The following is a 12,424-nucleotide window of genomic DNA, read 5'->3' on the forward strand; positions in this document are numbered from 1 at the left end:
GAGCTGCCTCTCTTAAAGAGGATACTTGGAACGCGTTATATAAGGCTGGCTTACCTCAGGAGAAGCTCACTTGAGTTGAATTTTCATGCACAAAGTTGGTGAGATGAAAACACCTGCTTCATTGAATAAAAAATCTAAGACAGATTGATTAACCCCTTCGTGACAATTGCCGGTCCGGGCACGTCACTGAAAATCGTGACGATTATGACAATTGACGTGCCAGGACCGGCACGTCTTTAAACGGGTGAAAAAATCGATCCGTGATCGATTTTTTCACTCAAACGGTGTTGCTCTAATGCCTCGACATCGAGGCATTGAGCAACACCAAAAAAAAATTCCCGCCCCCCCCCGATCGCTCCTAGGAGCAAAAAAAAAACATGTTTGAAAGACTGCACGTCTTTCAAACATGGCGGCGCCCGCCGCCGAAAAACGGGTTTAGGAAGCGATCGCGAGTCGCTTCCTTTGCTTAGCTGGTGTTGCTAAGATGCCTCAGTATCGAGGCATCTTTGCAACACCTGTTTAGCAAAGGAAGCGACTCGCGATCGCTTCCTAAATGCTCAACTTACCTTCCCGGTGCCGGTGTCTTCGAAACACACGCGGTGTTTCAAGATGGCGGCGCCCATCAAGCCGGGGGGCGGAGCCTGCTGACATCATCGGGGGGGTGTTGCTGGATGTCATGGACATCCAGTGAATAACACCCCTAGTGGTCAGATCACTCATAAGAGTGATCATGATTTGATAAATCAAAGGCAATGTTTTCTAAACATTGCCTTTGATCAGTATTGGATCTGCCCCCCTCCTTCACTTGCTTCTAGTGAGGGAGAGAGACAGATCGGTGTGTTCTGGTATTTCAGGTATTCCCTAATAAAAATATATATATATTGATCCAAAGGCTCTTATAAGAGCCACCCATATAATATTAACCCCTTCATTGCCATTGATCACTGCATAAACAGTGATCTTGCATAGTGGCAATTGTTTTTGGTTTTTTTTTTTTTTTACATGTTTTTTTACTTTTTTTACTTTTTTTTAGGTTTTTTTTTATTTTTTATTATAGCCATTAACCCTTTCCTTCCCCACTATTTTTGCTGCAATTCTTACCATGCAGCGGTATACGGCTGAGGAGGTGTATGCCTTTTTGGCCACAGATTCTGAGGCCACCGATACAGCGTCAGATTTTGACGTTGGTCAGTTCACAGATACATCTAGTGATGTATCTGTGGCTGTTAGGACGCCTACCACACGTAGTCGTGGCAGTGCACCAGAGGCATGGGTAGCGCCTAATAGGTACAAGCCAGCTATCCCTCCTTTTTCTGGAATTCCTGGCATCAATATTGATGTTACAGGATTCACTCCACTGCAATTTGTGCAGGTTTTTTTGGGAGACGATGTCTTGGGAGACATTGTCACACAAACAAACATTTATGCCCAGCAGCACCGTGCTGCTAGCCCTAATTCTTTTTGGGCAAAACAGCCATGGACTCCCATTGACGTGCCAGAATTTCTTAAATTCTGGGCACTCACAATGTTAATGGGCATTATAAAAAAGCCCTCCATCCGCTCCTACTGGAGCACCAGCCCCATCTTTAGTACCCCCATTTTTGCCCAAACTATAACTAGGCAAAGGTATGAAATGATTCTTCGTTTCATGCATTTTAGCGACAACAGCCTGTGCCCCCCTAAGGAGGACCCCCAGTTTGATAGGCTGTACAAAATCCGCCCCCTGATTACCCATCTCGCTGCCAGGTTTCCAGAGGTTTATACACCTGGAAAGAATATCTGCGTGGATGAATCCCTAATGAAATATAAAGGAAGGTTGGGATTCAAGCAGTATATTCCTTCCAAGCGCTCCAGGTATGGAGTGAAGGTGTATAAGCTCTGCGAGAGCGAGACAGGATATACTCATGCCTTCCGGGTATACGAGGGTAAGGATAGCTACCTTGACCCTCCAGGTTGCCCAGATCATCTGGGCACCAGTGCCAAGATTGTTTGGGACCTAATATTCCCCCTTATGAACAAAGGCTACCACTTGTATGTAGATAACTTCTATACAAGCGTCCCTTTGTTCAAGCTGCTGTATTGTTTCGATACGGTAGCTTGCGGTTCTATAAAAAAGAACCGCTTGGGTTTCCCACAACGCCTGGTATGAACCCGGCTAGGAAAGGGGGAGACCTCAGCTCTACGCCAAGAGGAGCTTTTGGCATTGAAGTTCAAGGACAGAAAAGAGGTGTGCATGCTGAGCACCATCCACGATGAGAGAACCGTGGAGGTTTCTGTCCGTGGCAGAGCTGGGGTCACTACAAAGCCAGTGTGCATCAGGGCCTATAACAAGCACATGGGTGGAGTTGATCTGTCAGATCAACTCCTACAGCCCTACCTCATTATGAGGAAGACAAAGGCCTGGTACAAGAAGGTTGCAATTTATCTAATGCAAATTGCAACCTATAACGCTTTTTTGCTGCACAAAAAAGCAGACACTGGGCTGAAGCTGTCTTTTTTGCAGTTTCAGCTCGAAGTAATTTCAGGTATCTTGTACCGTGATGCACCTGGTCCCCAAGTAGTGATGGGAACCAACAGAATTGGGGCTACCCATTTTATTTTTAAAATCCCCCCTACAGCAAAGAAGCAGAATCCCCAAAAGAGATGCAGGGTATGCTACAGCAGGGGGCAAAGAAAGGACACCACATTTTACTGTCCAGATTGCCCTGGAAAACCTGCACTCTGTGTCGGTGACTGCTTCAAGCTGTATCACACAGTTTCCCATTTTTAATTTTTTTTTTGTTCCTGCTCCATTTTTGTATTTTTTTTTAATTTTTTGTTACATTTACTGTTTTTTAGCTTTTATTTGCTCCACCATTTTTAAGCGTTTTTATTTGCACTGTCAAGTGACCCCTGTGTCCATTCCGTGGCATGAGGGACCACTTAAGGTGCTAGATCAAATCCCTTCTTGGAGATAGGCCAGGCTTTCTTGTAACCTGTCCCTACTGATAGTTGGGTACAAGCATTTTTCTTTACCCAGATGTAAAATTCCTACTGAATTTGAATTGCTCATGTTCCAAATGTGGCCCTTTTGCCCCCAAACAATCTGACAAACCCATGCATGTGGGGTATCAATGTACTCAGGAGATGTTGCTGGACACATATCTGGGTGTTGTGTGACCGCAACATATACCAGGAGCTGTAATTTCACACCTGAAGTACAAAGTATGTGAAAAAAACACCAAAAACAATTACTATCCCAAACTTTGACAAGGGTTGGTGGTAGGATTAGTGCATGGAAAGGGTTAAACTATCAGCATCTAAAATACCCTGGGGTGTCTAGTTTTCAAAAATATATGGTTTGGTGGGGTAAATTTAATTTGCTGGCTTCAAAGATGCCCCAAATACCACATAGAGACAGAATTACCAGATTCAGAGAAAAATGGTTTTGAATTAGCAAAACGCTACTTGTACTTATTGCCCCATAACGTGTAGAAGAAAGCAAAAAAATATAAAAACATTGGGTATTTCTAAACTCGGGACAAATAGTAGAATCTATTTAGCAGGTTTTTTCAGTAGTTTTTTATGATGAATAAAAGATTTTTCAAATAAAAGTGAGAAAATTTGTTTTTTTTTCAATTTTTCGTCATATTTTATTATTTTTATTATAGGAAATTACATCATATGAAAAAAATTTTGGTGTCTGAAGAAAGCCCTTCTTGTCCTGAAAAAAACAATATATAACTTGTGTGGGTTTAGTAAATGGGTTAAGAGAAAATTACAGCTAAACACAAACACCGCAGAAACGATAAAACAGCCATTGTCACGAAGGGTACAAAAAGTAAAATCAGCCTTTGTCACGAAGGGGTTAAAATAGTGCATAAGGGAGGTGAGTTAAAGGAGAGAACATAGAACATTCTCCCAGTAGAAATATAAAATAGAAATAATAAAAAAAAAAATTAAAAATAAAATTAGAAATAGTGAATACTGCCTTGCCTCTATCAAGCCCACATTTGTTTTCCGTGAATAATGTCCTTGTCAATGTTTGTGCTGTTTCATACATTGCTGTAGTCACTGTTTCATGGCTTCTTGTCTGGAACACCTTTACAAATCACACCCCCTAAGTCAGACACATGTGTGTCTGCCTGGGTATGTTAGTGCGTGTGTCTGCCTGGGTATGTTAGTGCGTGTGTCTGCCTGGGTATGTTAGTGAATGTGTCTGTCTGGGTATGTTAGTGAACGTGTCTGCCTGGGTATGTTAGTGCGTGTGTCTGCCTGGGTATGTTAGTGCGTGTGTCTGCCTGGGTATGTTAGTGAACGTGTCTGCCTGGGTATGTTAGTGCTTGTGTCTGCCTGGGTATGTTGGTGCGCGTGTCTGCCTGCGTATGTTAGTGCGTGTGTCTGCCTGGGTATGTTAGTGAACGTGTCTGCCTGGGTATGTTAGTGCTTGTGTCTGCCTGGGTATGTTGGTGCGCGTGTCTGCCTGCGTATGTTAGTGTGCGTGTCTGCCCGGGTATGTTAGCGCGCGTGTCTGCCCAGGCATGTTAGTGCACGTGTCTGCCTGGGTATGTTAGTGCTTGTGTCTGCCTGGGTATGTTGGTGCGCGTGTCTGCCTGCGTATGTTAGTGCGCGTGTCTGCCTGGGTATGTTAGTGTGCGTGTCTGCCCAGGCATGTTAGTGCGCGTGTCTGCCTGGGTATGTTAGTGCGCGTGTCTGCCTGGGTATGTTAGTGCGCGTGTCTGCCTGGGTATGTTAGTGCGCGTGTCTGTCTGGGTATGTTAGTGCGCGTGTCTGTCTGGGTATGTTAGTGCGCGTGTCTGTCTGGGTATGTTAGTGCGCGTGTCTGCCTGGGTATGTTAGTGCGCGTGTCTGTCTGGGTATGTTAGTGCGCGTGTCTGTCTGGGTATGTTACTGCGCGTGTCTGCCTGGTTAACCCGCATGTTTTTTTTGTTTTGAAGAATGCATATTAAAGTACTCACAGATGACATTGATATGTTTTGTTTCTTAATGGGGTTGTCAGCAACATTAAACTGTCCTATTAATGAGATTTAAGTCATGTATTTATTCCAGAAACCATTTACTATTACTTTTGTGGAAAATGGGCTATCTTTATTTGTTATCCCCATCTGACCTTAGTTAGTTGATAGTAGCTTAGAATGATTAATGCAAAGTATACGGTAATAAGCTATGCCAACAAAATGATGATAACAGTATGAAAACAAAAGAAAGGGAGATCCATTGTATGCTTTAACTTTTATCATTGTAAATCAACTTGGTTTATCTGGGTTTACTTTAAGGGCACAATTTTCAAAAAAGAGCTTTCACCGATACTAGACCAAAATACAGTCTGTCTACAGAAAACATTTTATTGTGGATTTTACCGTCCCTTTAATTTCTTCGATCCCTGATTTTCCATCACCATCATGGGCATATATGCCTAAAAGTCAAACATGAACGTGGTCCTTTTTAAATTATTTTTTTTAAATGAAATAGTTCCTTTATTCAGTGAATAAATTGACATGAGTTGAAAAAGAGTAACTGAGGTTGCTACAAATGTAGTATTGGAAAATATTGAGTTGTCAATCACATCGAAGCCAACATATATAAATAACAAAACAAAAAAACATATTCAGTATTGGTAAGCACCTACACTTTGTGCGTTTTAAGTAGTTACATAAGCACTTCTATCACATTAAATGAAATTAAACTATGAAGAGTGACAAAAGTGAGTTCCCTGACCGACTATTAACCAGCTAGAAGGCACTTTCCTTAAGCCCACTCTGTTCTTACGGAAAGGGGGTATTAACCAGCTCTTTGCATCCATTGATTCCCCACTATACTCTATTAGACTATTTCAAATCTTTTACCTCTGTATCTCTCCACCTCCATTACTACCTCAGTACCTAGGCAATAAACCATTAAATATGAAGCCCGCTCTGTTACTCTTGTGTATACCTCTGCTACTTCTGGTCCCCCACATATTTCTCTCTGTTCCCAACACGGCCAACCACTAAACTCAACCAACACGCTCAACCCAAACAATCTAATTCCTTTCATCTCCAACCATAAACCCTTCTGTTTTCAGCTGTGCCCCGTGGAATGCCCGTTGTGTATGCAACAAACTTACTAGTATACATGACCTACTTATCTCCCATGCTTTTAACCTCCTAGCACTTACTGAAACCTGGATCCCCTCCTTTGACACTATCGCCTCTGCTGCACTCTCCTTCGTAGGACTACACTTCAGCCACACTCCTAGGCCTGATGGCAGAAAGGGTGGTGGTGTAGGCATCCTTCTCTCACCTCATTGCGCCTTCCAGCATATACCAAGCCCTCCCTCCCTCTCATTCTGTTCCTTTCAGGTTCACACAATCCATTATTTCTCTCCGCTCTGTATTCAAATTGAAGTAATATATCGCCCTCCAGGTCCTATCTCACAGTTCTTTGACCACTTTTCTGCCTGGCTCCCCTTCTTCCTCTCTTCTAATATCCCCCACAAGATAGAATTCTTAATCCAATGCCATCCCAGTTTAACAGTTAGAATGTTGTCAGGCTTTTTTTTTTCACTTAAAAGTTTAAATATGTGGGTGCTTTTTATTTTCTCACCCCACTTGAGGTTAAAATATCATATTGAGATATTCCGCCCCCACTAAACTTTTTTATGTGTGGGAGAGGGAGCTTGGCACTGTTACATACACAAGGCTGTGCATGCCCCAGGAGCCAGAGAACAACAGCTTCGCAAATTGGATTGCTGGTACCTATTAGAACTTAGATATGGATGGACCCCTGTTCTGCTTTTCTTTAAGATGGTCAGGAAACTAGGCCTTCATGTTTTAAGAGGAGATGAGAGGGTGGGACCTTCTATCAATTGCTTCATCCTCAACCCATAGGCAGGTAAGTAGGGAAAGAGCAGGGTACTCTGTACATGGCTGGTTTTTAAACATTAGTCGCACAACTGAAAAGGTTTTGTTAAAGTACTCTTATTTTTTACGCCATATTTAATTGAAACAGGGTAGTATGTATATCGAGATGCTTTTATACTTGATTTTCCATAGATCTTTAGTAAATCAGACTCTTGTTGAATCCACCAGTTACCGATAGCATTTGATGGCAGATAATAACCATTGGGGCGTGTTTGTTTTTTTCTTAATTTGCCACAAAATTAGATATACTTTTTTTTTATTTTGCATTGTTAAGACACTACAGTATATCAGATGTTTTTTTCAGTAGGTAGAAGCCATAGATCCTTCCATTAGAATCAGAAGCCTTGGTGACTGCAGGTAGTGGGACAGTGCCGGCTCATGGTTTCCACAATATGACTTGTACAGCAATATCAGCTGCTCTTCTGACTGCCTCACTAGTGTCCATCAGGCATCCTTGGACTATATTCACATCTTGAAGCAGCACCTTACGGCCCTCAGGAGCTTCAGATAGTGTGGTCAGTGCTTTAAGACAGTTGAGTCGTACCCTGCTATGACCATCTGTCACCAAGGCTAGCAGTTTGGGGATGGCTCCACAATGAAAAGCAGCATATTTCCCTGTAGTTGCAAAACAAAAACATTAGGGACTATTAACATTTCCCAAGTCCATCATTAACAACTTTAATATTTCACATTTTGGGGTCCAGGACCCTATCTAACACAAGAATGCTGCCTGGACTACTGAATGTCAGTACTGATTGTTTACTCTAACGATCCTAACTATCTTTATGACCTACCTTGAGTGGTGATAGTGATGTTCATCAAAGCCCCGGCAACATTAGCTCTCACTTCAGCATCACTGTCATCTAGTAACTGTACCAGTACTGGGACCACACCTTCCTGACACACTCTGTTCTTCCCTTCTCGTGGCACGCTGTGTCATAAGAAAAAAGGCACCGAAAGATTATATATAATCTAGTTACCGCTAACACAGTTATTGTTTGGAAAAACAATTCGGAAAACCTATGACTATATTAATAACCCAATTTCTACAGGTATTAAAATACTGGGTACCAAATGGCAATTACCATATTCAAAAGGAGCCGTTAGAGAGGCCTTGTCAACGTCACAAAAAACAACCATAACCATAACAACATACGGTAATAAAATCAAAAAGTAAAATACATACCACCCACACTTGTTTTAGGGAATGTGGTTAGAGGTATGTCCTTTTACAGTTTTGGATTTGTGACTTATTGACGGCAAGGCATTTATTTGGAATTAGATGAATATCTTGTATTTACATATTTCCATTTAGAAACATTTTTCCGGCTGTTTTATTCACACTAATTAGGGCTGTAGAGCACTCATACCCAACAAACACTCTGAGCTCCAAGTAAAAACTAGACAAGTCTAGCAACTACATTATTGAAAGTCACATAACAATTTCTCTATACGCAAATATATTTATGCGGCTTTCCGTGGCTAAGCTCTTTTCCCGGACTACCATAACGCAGTAATCACTACATCTGAGGAAGGGACCTCTGAGGTCTTGAAAGCATATGTAGTAGTAGTAGTGGTTCTCTTTGTGATTGTTTTACAATCCTTCAAACTCCCACTTCTTATTTGCAAAGCAATTATGAAGCTATTAGCAGTAAAACAGGTAAACATGGGTAGCTGGTGCCATGAATAGCTAGTTCCTGTTCAAATACAAAACAGATTTAGTCTCCACAAGAAACATACAAGCCAGTTAAACTGTAACCTTTACAGAAAGGAGCCAGGTACACTGACGTCCCATAGGTGTGCCATTTCAGAGACTATAAATGAAATGTTGACACGCTAAACATCTTGCAGATTTAATTACAGTTTACATTTTCTGCATACTAGCCATCTCATAGTGGCTATCTACTGTTACTCTATCGGGTCCTTAGATGAGAGATATTTAAAATAGTTGAGTTAAAGCAGAGGAATCACTAACCCCCAAATGTAGCAGAAATGAAACCTGGCGCTTGCTCCTTACTAATGGAACTGAAGTGCCAGGGAGTGCCACCTAAAGGGAATATGTGCTAAACAGCTCTCCCAGCAGCTCTCCCAGCAGCTCTCCCAGCAGCTCTCCCAGAAGCTGACAATTGCTGCATGTTCAGATCACATTGCTCTGCATTTCCAGCGAGTTCTGCAACTTACAGGAATGCTCCTTGCTCTGTGATGGGCCCTAAATTTCATGAGGGACCTTTGCAAGTATTCATTATGTAAAGGGCTTAGTTGGCCCATCAAACACTATAGAAATCAAAGCTGAGAACATTAATCTCCGACATATACACTTGCCAGCTAAGCCCTTTGCACAAATACATCAACGAGTGTCAGGACAAATAGTCCAGACATAATTAGGGTGGACACATCTGCATATACACCTTGCAGGAACAGCACACGTAAAGTGCTACTTTGCAATGTGGGGGATGCAAACTTGAGTAATTGATTCCATTCTCTCGGTTTACTCGTCCCACATATTGTATGGTAGAATGTTACATGTGTTTGGCAGCAACATGTGAAATGTGTTACAGTAGTCTACTACTAGGGTGCATATTCAAGTAACACATGCATACAAGTTTAGGGCATGTAATGTTGTATCTCCTCACAAAAAACACTATTTTCAATTAAAATGGATTTTGTCAGATCATATCAAAACAAACCTTCTTGCAGCCAATAAATATCAAAGTAACTGAACAATAAGGTTCACTTAAGCTAAACTGGTGATAAAATTGTGTCCAGATCCCCTTGACACACCCTGAAAATCATATAAGACAAAGGCAACCTTTACAGATATAGTTAAAGCACTCCACATTATCATCATTTCTAATGTAAAGTTTGGTTTTGTGAAGTGAGACACAGCTATGTATTCCTTATAGTGTTGATCAGTTATGGCAAAGGGAGCTTCTCACTTCCGGTAAAAGTGGTATACTACTTGTAAAGAAAAGACAAGGCTCGGATAAACTGTGTGAGGATTCCCCAGCATGTATGAAGTAGTTATGGTGTGATGTATCTCTGTGAATGCATGTGGTTGTGCCTCTTAATCTCCTTTTTTTCATACCCTAAAGCCTGGTGCTTTTTGTCATTTGTTTATTGAACCAGGACTTCCCTTTTGCGTGTTTAGTGTACACAATACAGAATATTTCTTCGTTCTAACATGGAAAGAGCATTCAATTTTGTATTACTAGTTTTTCTACAATATGTGTGCAAATGCTGTAAAATAACCCAGTTTACATTCAGCAACGTTCCCTGATTACAATATGTACCTAGTATATTTTGGAAGGCCACATTACTCTTTGGCATACACACTTTAATACACACTACACACTTGCACATATATACACATACTTCCTTCTTCCTCTCCCCTGCATCACTAACCATAGGCTCATCCCTGACACACCATAATCATACACTAACACCCGCTACATGCGCTGATACCACATACTAACATAAATGCTAATGCAAACACTAAAAACTAACATACACACAAAAACTCTTAACACCCTACACCAACCCACACTCATGCTAACACCATATACTAACACATACACACTGCACTGCCAGACAATTAAACACACTCACTCACTCACTCACATATACACACACACACACACTCACTCTTCTTTCCTCTCCTGTAATCCATGCAGCTCACATTATATTACATTTATTTATAAAGCCGGCAGATTCCACAGCGCTGTTACAGTCAGTAGAATAATTTCACATACAAAAACACATACAATAACAAACTGGTGCAAAGGAGAAGAGGGCCCTGATCTTGCGAGCTTACAATCTAGTCGGTAGTTGAGGGGGAAGTGAGACAATAGGAGAGGACTGCTTGGATGGGGATGAGTTTTCAGAGAGGTTTTGAAAGTTGCGTATGAGGCAGAAAGTCAGCCGGAATGGGGACGGGTATTCCACAGGAGGGGTGCGGCGCGGGTGAAATCCTGCTTTCTGCAGTGGTACTTGGTATGTGGTTTCCCTCCAGTGTAACTCTTAACTGCCCACTTATGAGGAGTCCACTTGGGAGAGGCCACAGCAGCTACATTTCCAAGCAAGCTTGTTTCCAAGTGAGGCCTAGGAATTTATAGGGCTGCCTCACAAGTGGTCAGATAAGGTGATTGCTTACAGGTTTCACACCTAGGCTAAGAAATGCAATTAAGCTAGTTCACTAGTTCACACAGTTCTTCCTCCCTGTCCCCCTACTTCACACTGTACCCCATCTTCACCACAGCTCACACTCTCTGTGCAAGCTGAAGCACTGCTGCCATTACCGTTGTGAGGTAATGTAACACATGTCAGCATACTCCTCATGACACTGTATCCTATTATTATTTTTAATACTAATGGGCTTCAGGGCAGTGAATTTTTTAATTCATGTTTCTAGTTTTAGTATGTAATGTATTTTTACAATGTATTGTAAAAATGTTTCTCTTTTTTACTATAATTATTTGCTTATAATGCTTGGGGATCTCTCCTGTAGCATTTGTATGCTACTGATTTCATGGTACCACCACTAAGTTTGAACTAGCTAGCTAGTATAATTTCATTGTACTGAAGTCCAGTTTTTACACAGGTCGCAATATTTGATAAGGAATACCTCCCACAACTGGTGTCCCTCTGTTTTTCATTTTTTGCTAGCTGTGATAAGTGGCAGGGGGCTGAATATGTGACAGATGTTTTAGCCATAAGCAGCTACTACTTTAATACTTTTACTTTTTCTGCTGCTTTTTAATTTCCCCAGGTGGGCATTTAAAGAAACACAAAAAAACTAGAAATATGACTTCAAAGGAAAAGGGTAAAAAGAGAGTAATGGTGATATATTAAAAATTCTATATATCTGGGCACCTTTTTGACATAATTAGCATTAAATTATATGGTGCTTGAAGGATAAAATATGATGTATGAAAGCTTGCTGCCCCCATGTGGTTCTACACTGAACTGCAAGCTCAGGCCTTTTCCCTCACCAGATATCCATAAGGGCACAGGCAGCGTTCCTCCGGATGCCAACTAATGGGTGGCTGAGCTTCTTCTTCAGGATGCCAACAGCTCCAGCACTTAGGGCCTGTATAGCATCAACCCGTAGGCAGAAGTGCAAAGTCTCCAAGATCAGCTGCTGAATGTCTTCTTGTTCACATTCCAGTTTGTTCACCAGTTGTGACAGCAGGTCTGATTCCACTAGGGCAGAGGCACCTGCAAAGGCAAACATATATTATTATTTTTACTATTATCTTTTATTTATATAGCGCAAACAATTTACGCAGCGCTTCATACAATACATATATTCAAGGGGTATGACAGGACGAGAAGTGACATTGAGAATTGATATATAAAGGATGAATCCTTTCATTGATAGATGCCTAGCGGTAGGGTTACAGGCATTTATATATTTAAAATGTTTTTGCTGTAATAATTGTCACACATACAGTTTCCATATATTTTAGCAATTACAGGCAAATATTAGAACGTGTACGCTGATGCTTAAAAGCTGTTATTTAATG

General features: G+C 41.4%; 1 protein-coding gene and 1 non-coding gene across 2 annotated transcripts in view; one reads left to right on the forward strand and one right to left on the reverse strand.

The window, feature by feature from the left end:
* Window positions 1-2,873: 2,873 nt before the first annotated feature.
* On the forward strand, window positions 2,874-3,003 carry LOC149290296 (small nucleolar RNA SNORA35). Its single transcript, XR_016277256.1, has one exon. It is a non-coding gene; the product is annotated as a small nucleolar RNA SNORA35 (small nucleolar RNA).
* Window positions 3,004-7,278: 4,275 nt separating this feature from the next.
* The window catches only part of LOC149290297 (radial spoke head 14 homolog), an 82,114-nt gene continuing 76,968 nt past the window's right edge, over window positions 7,279-12,424 (reverse strand). Inside the window, exons 4-6 of the mRNA XM_089489393.1 lie at window positions 11,891-12,116; window positions 7,697-7,833; window positions 7,279-7,517 (exon numbers count right to left, since the gene is read on the reverse strand). Coding sequence (XP_089345519.1) covers window positions 7,279-7,517; window positions 7,697-7,833; window positions 11,891-12,116 — 602 coding nt within the window. The remainder of the gene's footprint in view (window positions 7,518-7,696; window positions 7,834-11,890; window positions 12,117-12,424) is intronic.

The sequence above is a fragment of the Sceloporus occidentalis genome, unplaced genomic scaffold, assembly GCF_023333645.1.
Source record: "Sceloporus occidentalis isolate IW3139 unplaced genomic scaffold, rSceOcc1.0.p SCAF_40, whole genome shotgun sequence".
Taxonomy (NCBI): Eukaryota; Metazoa; Chordata; class Lepidosauria; order Squamata; family Phrynosomatidae; genus Sceloporus; species Sceloporus occidentalis.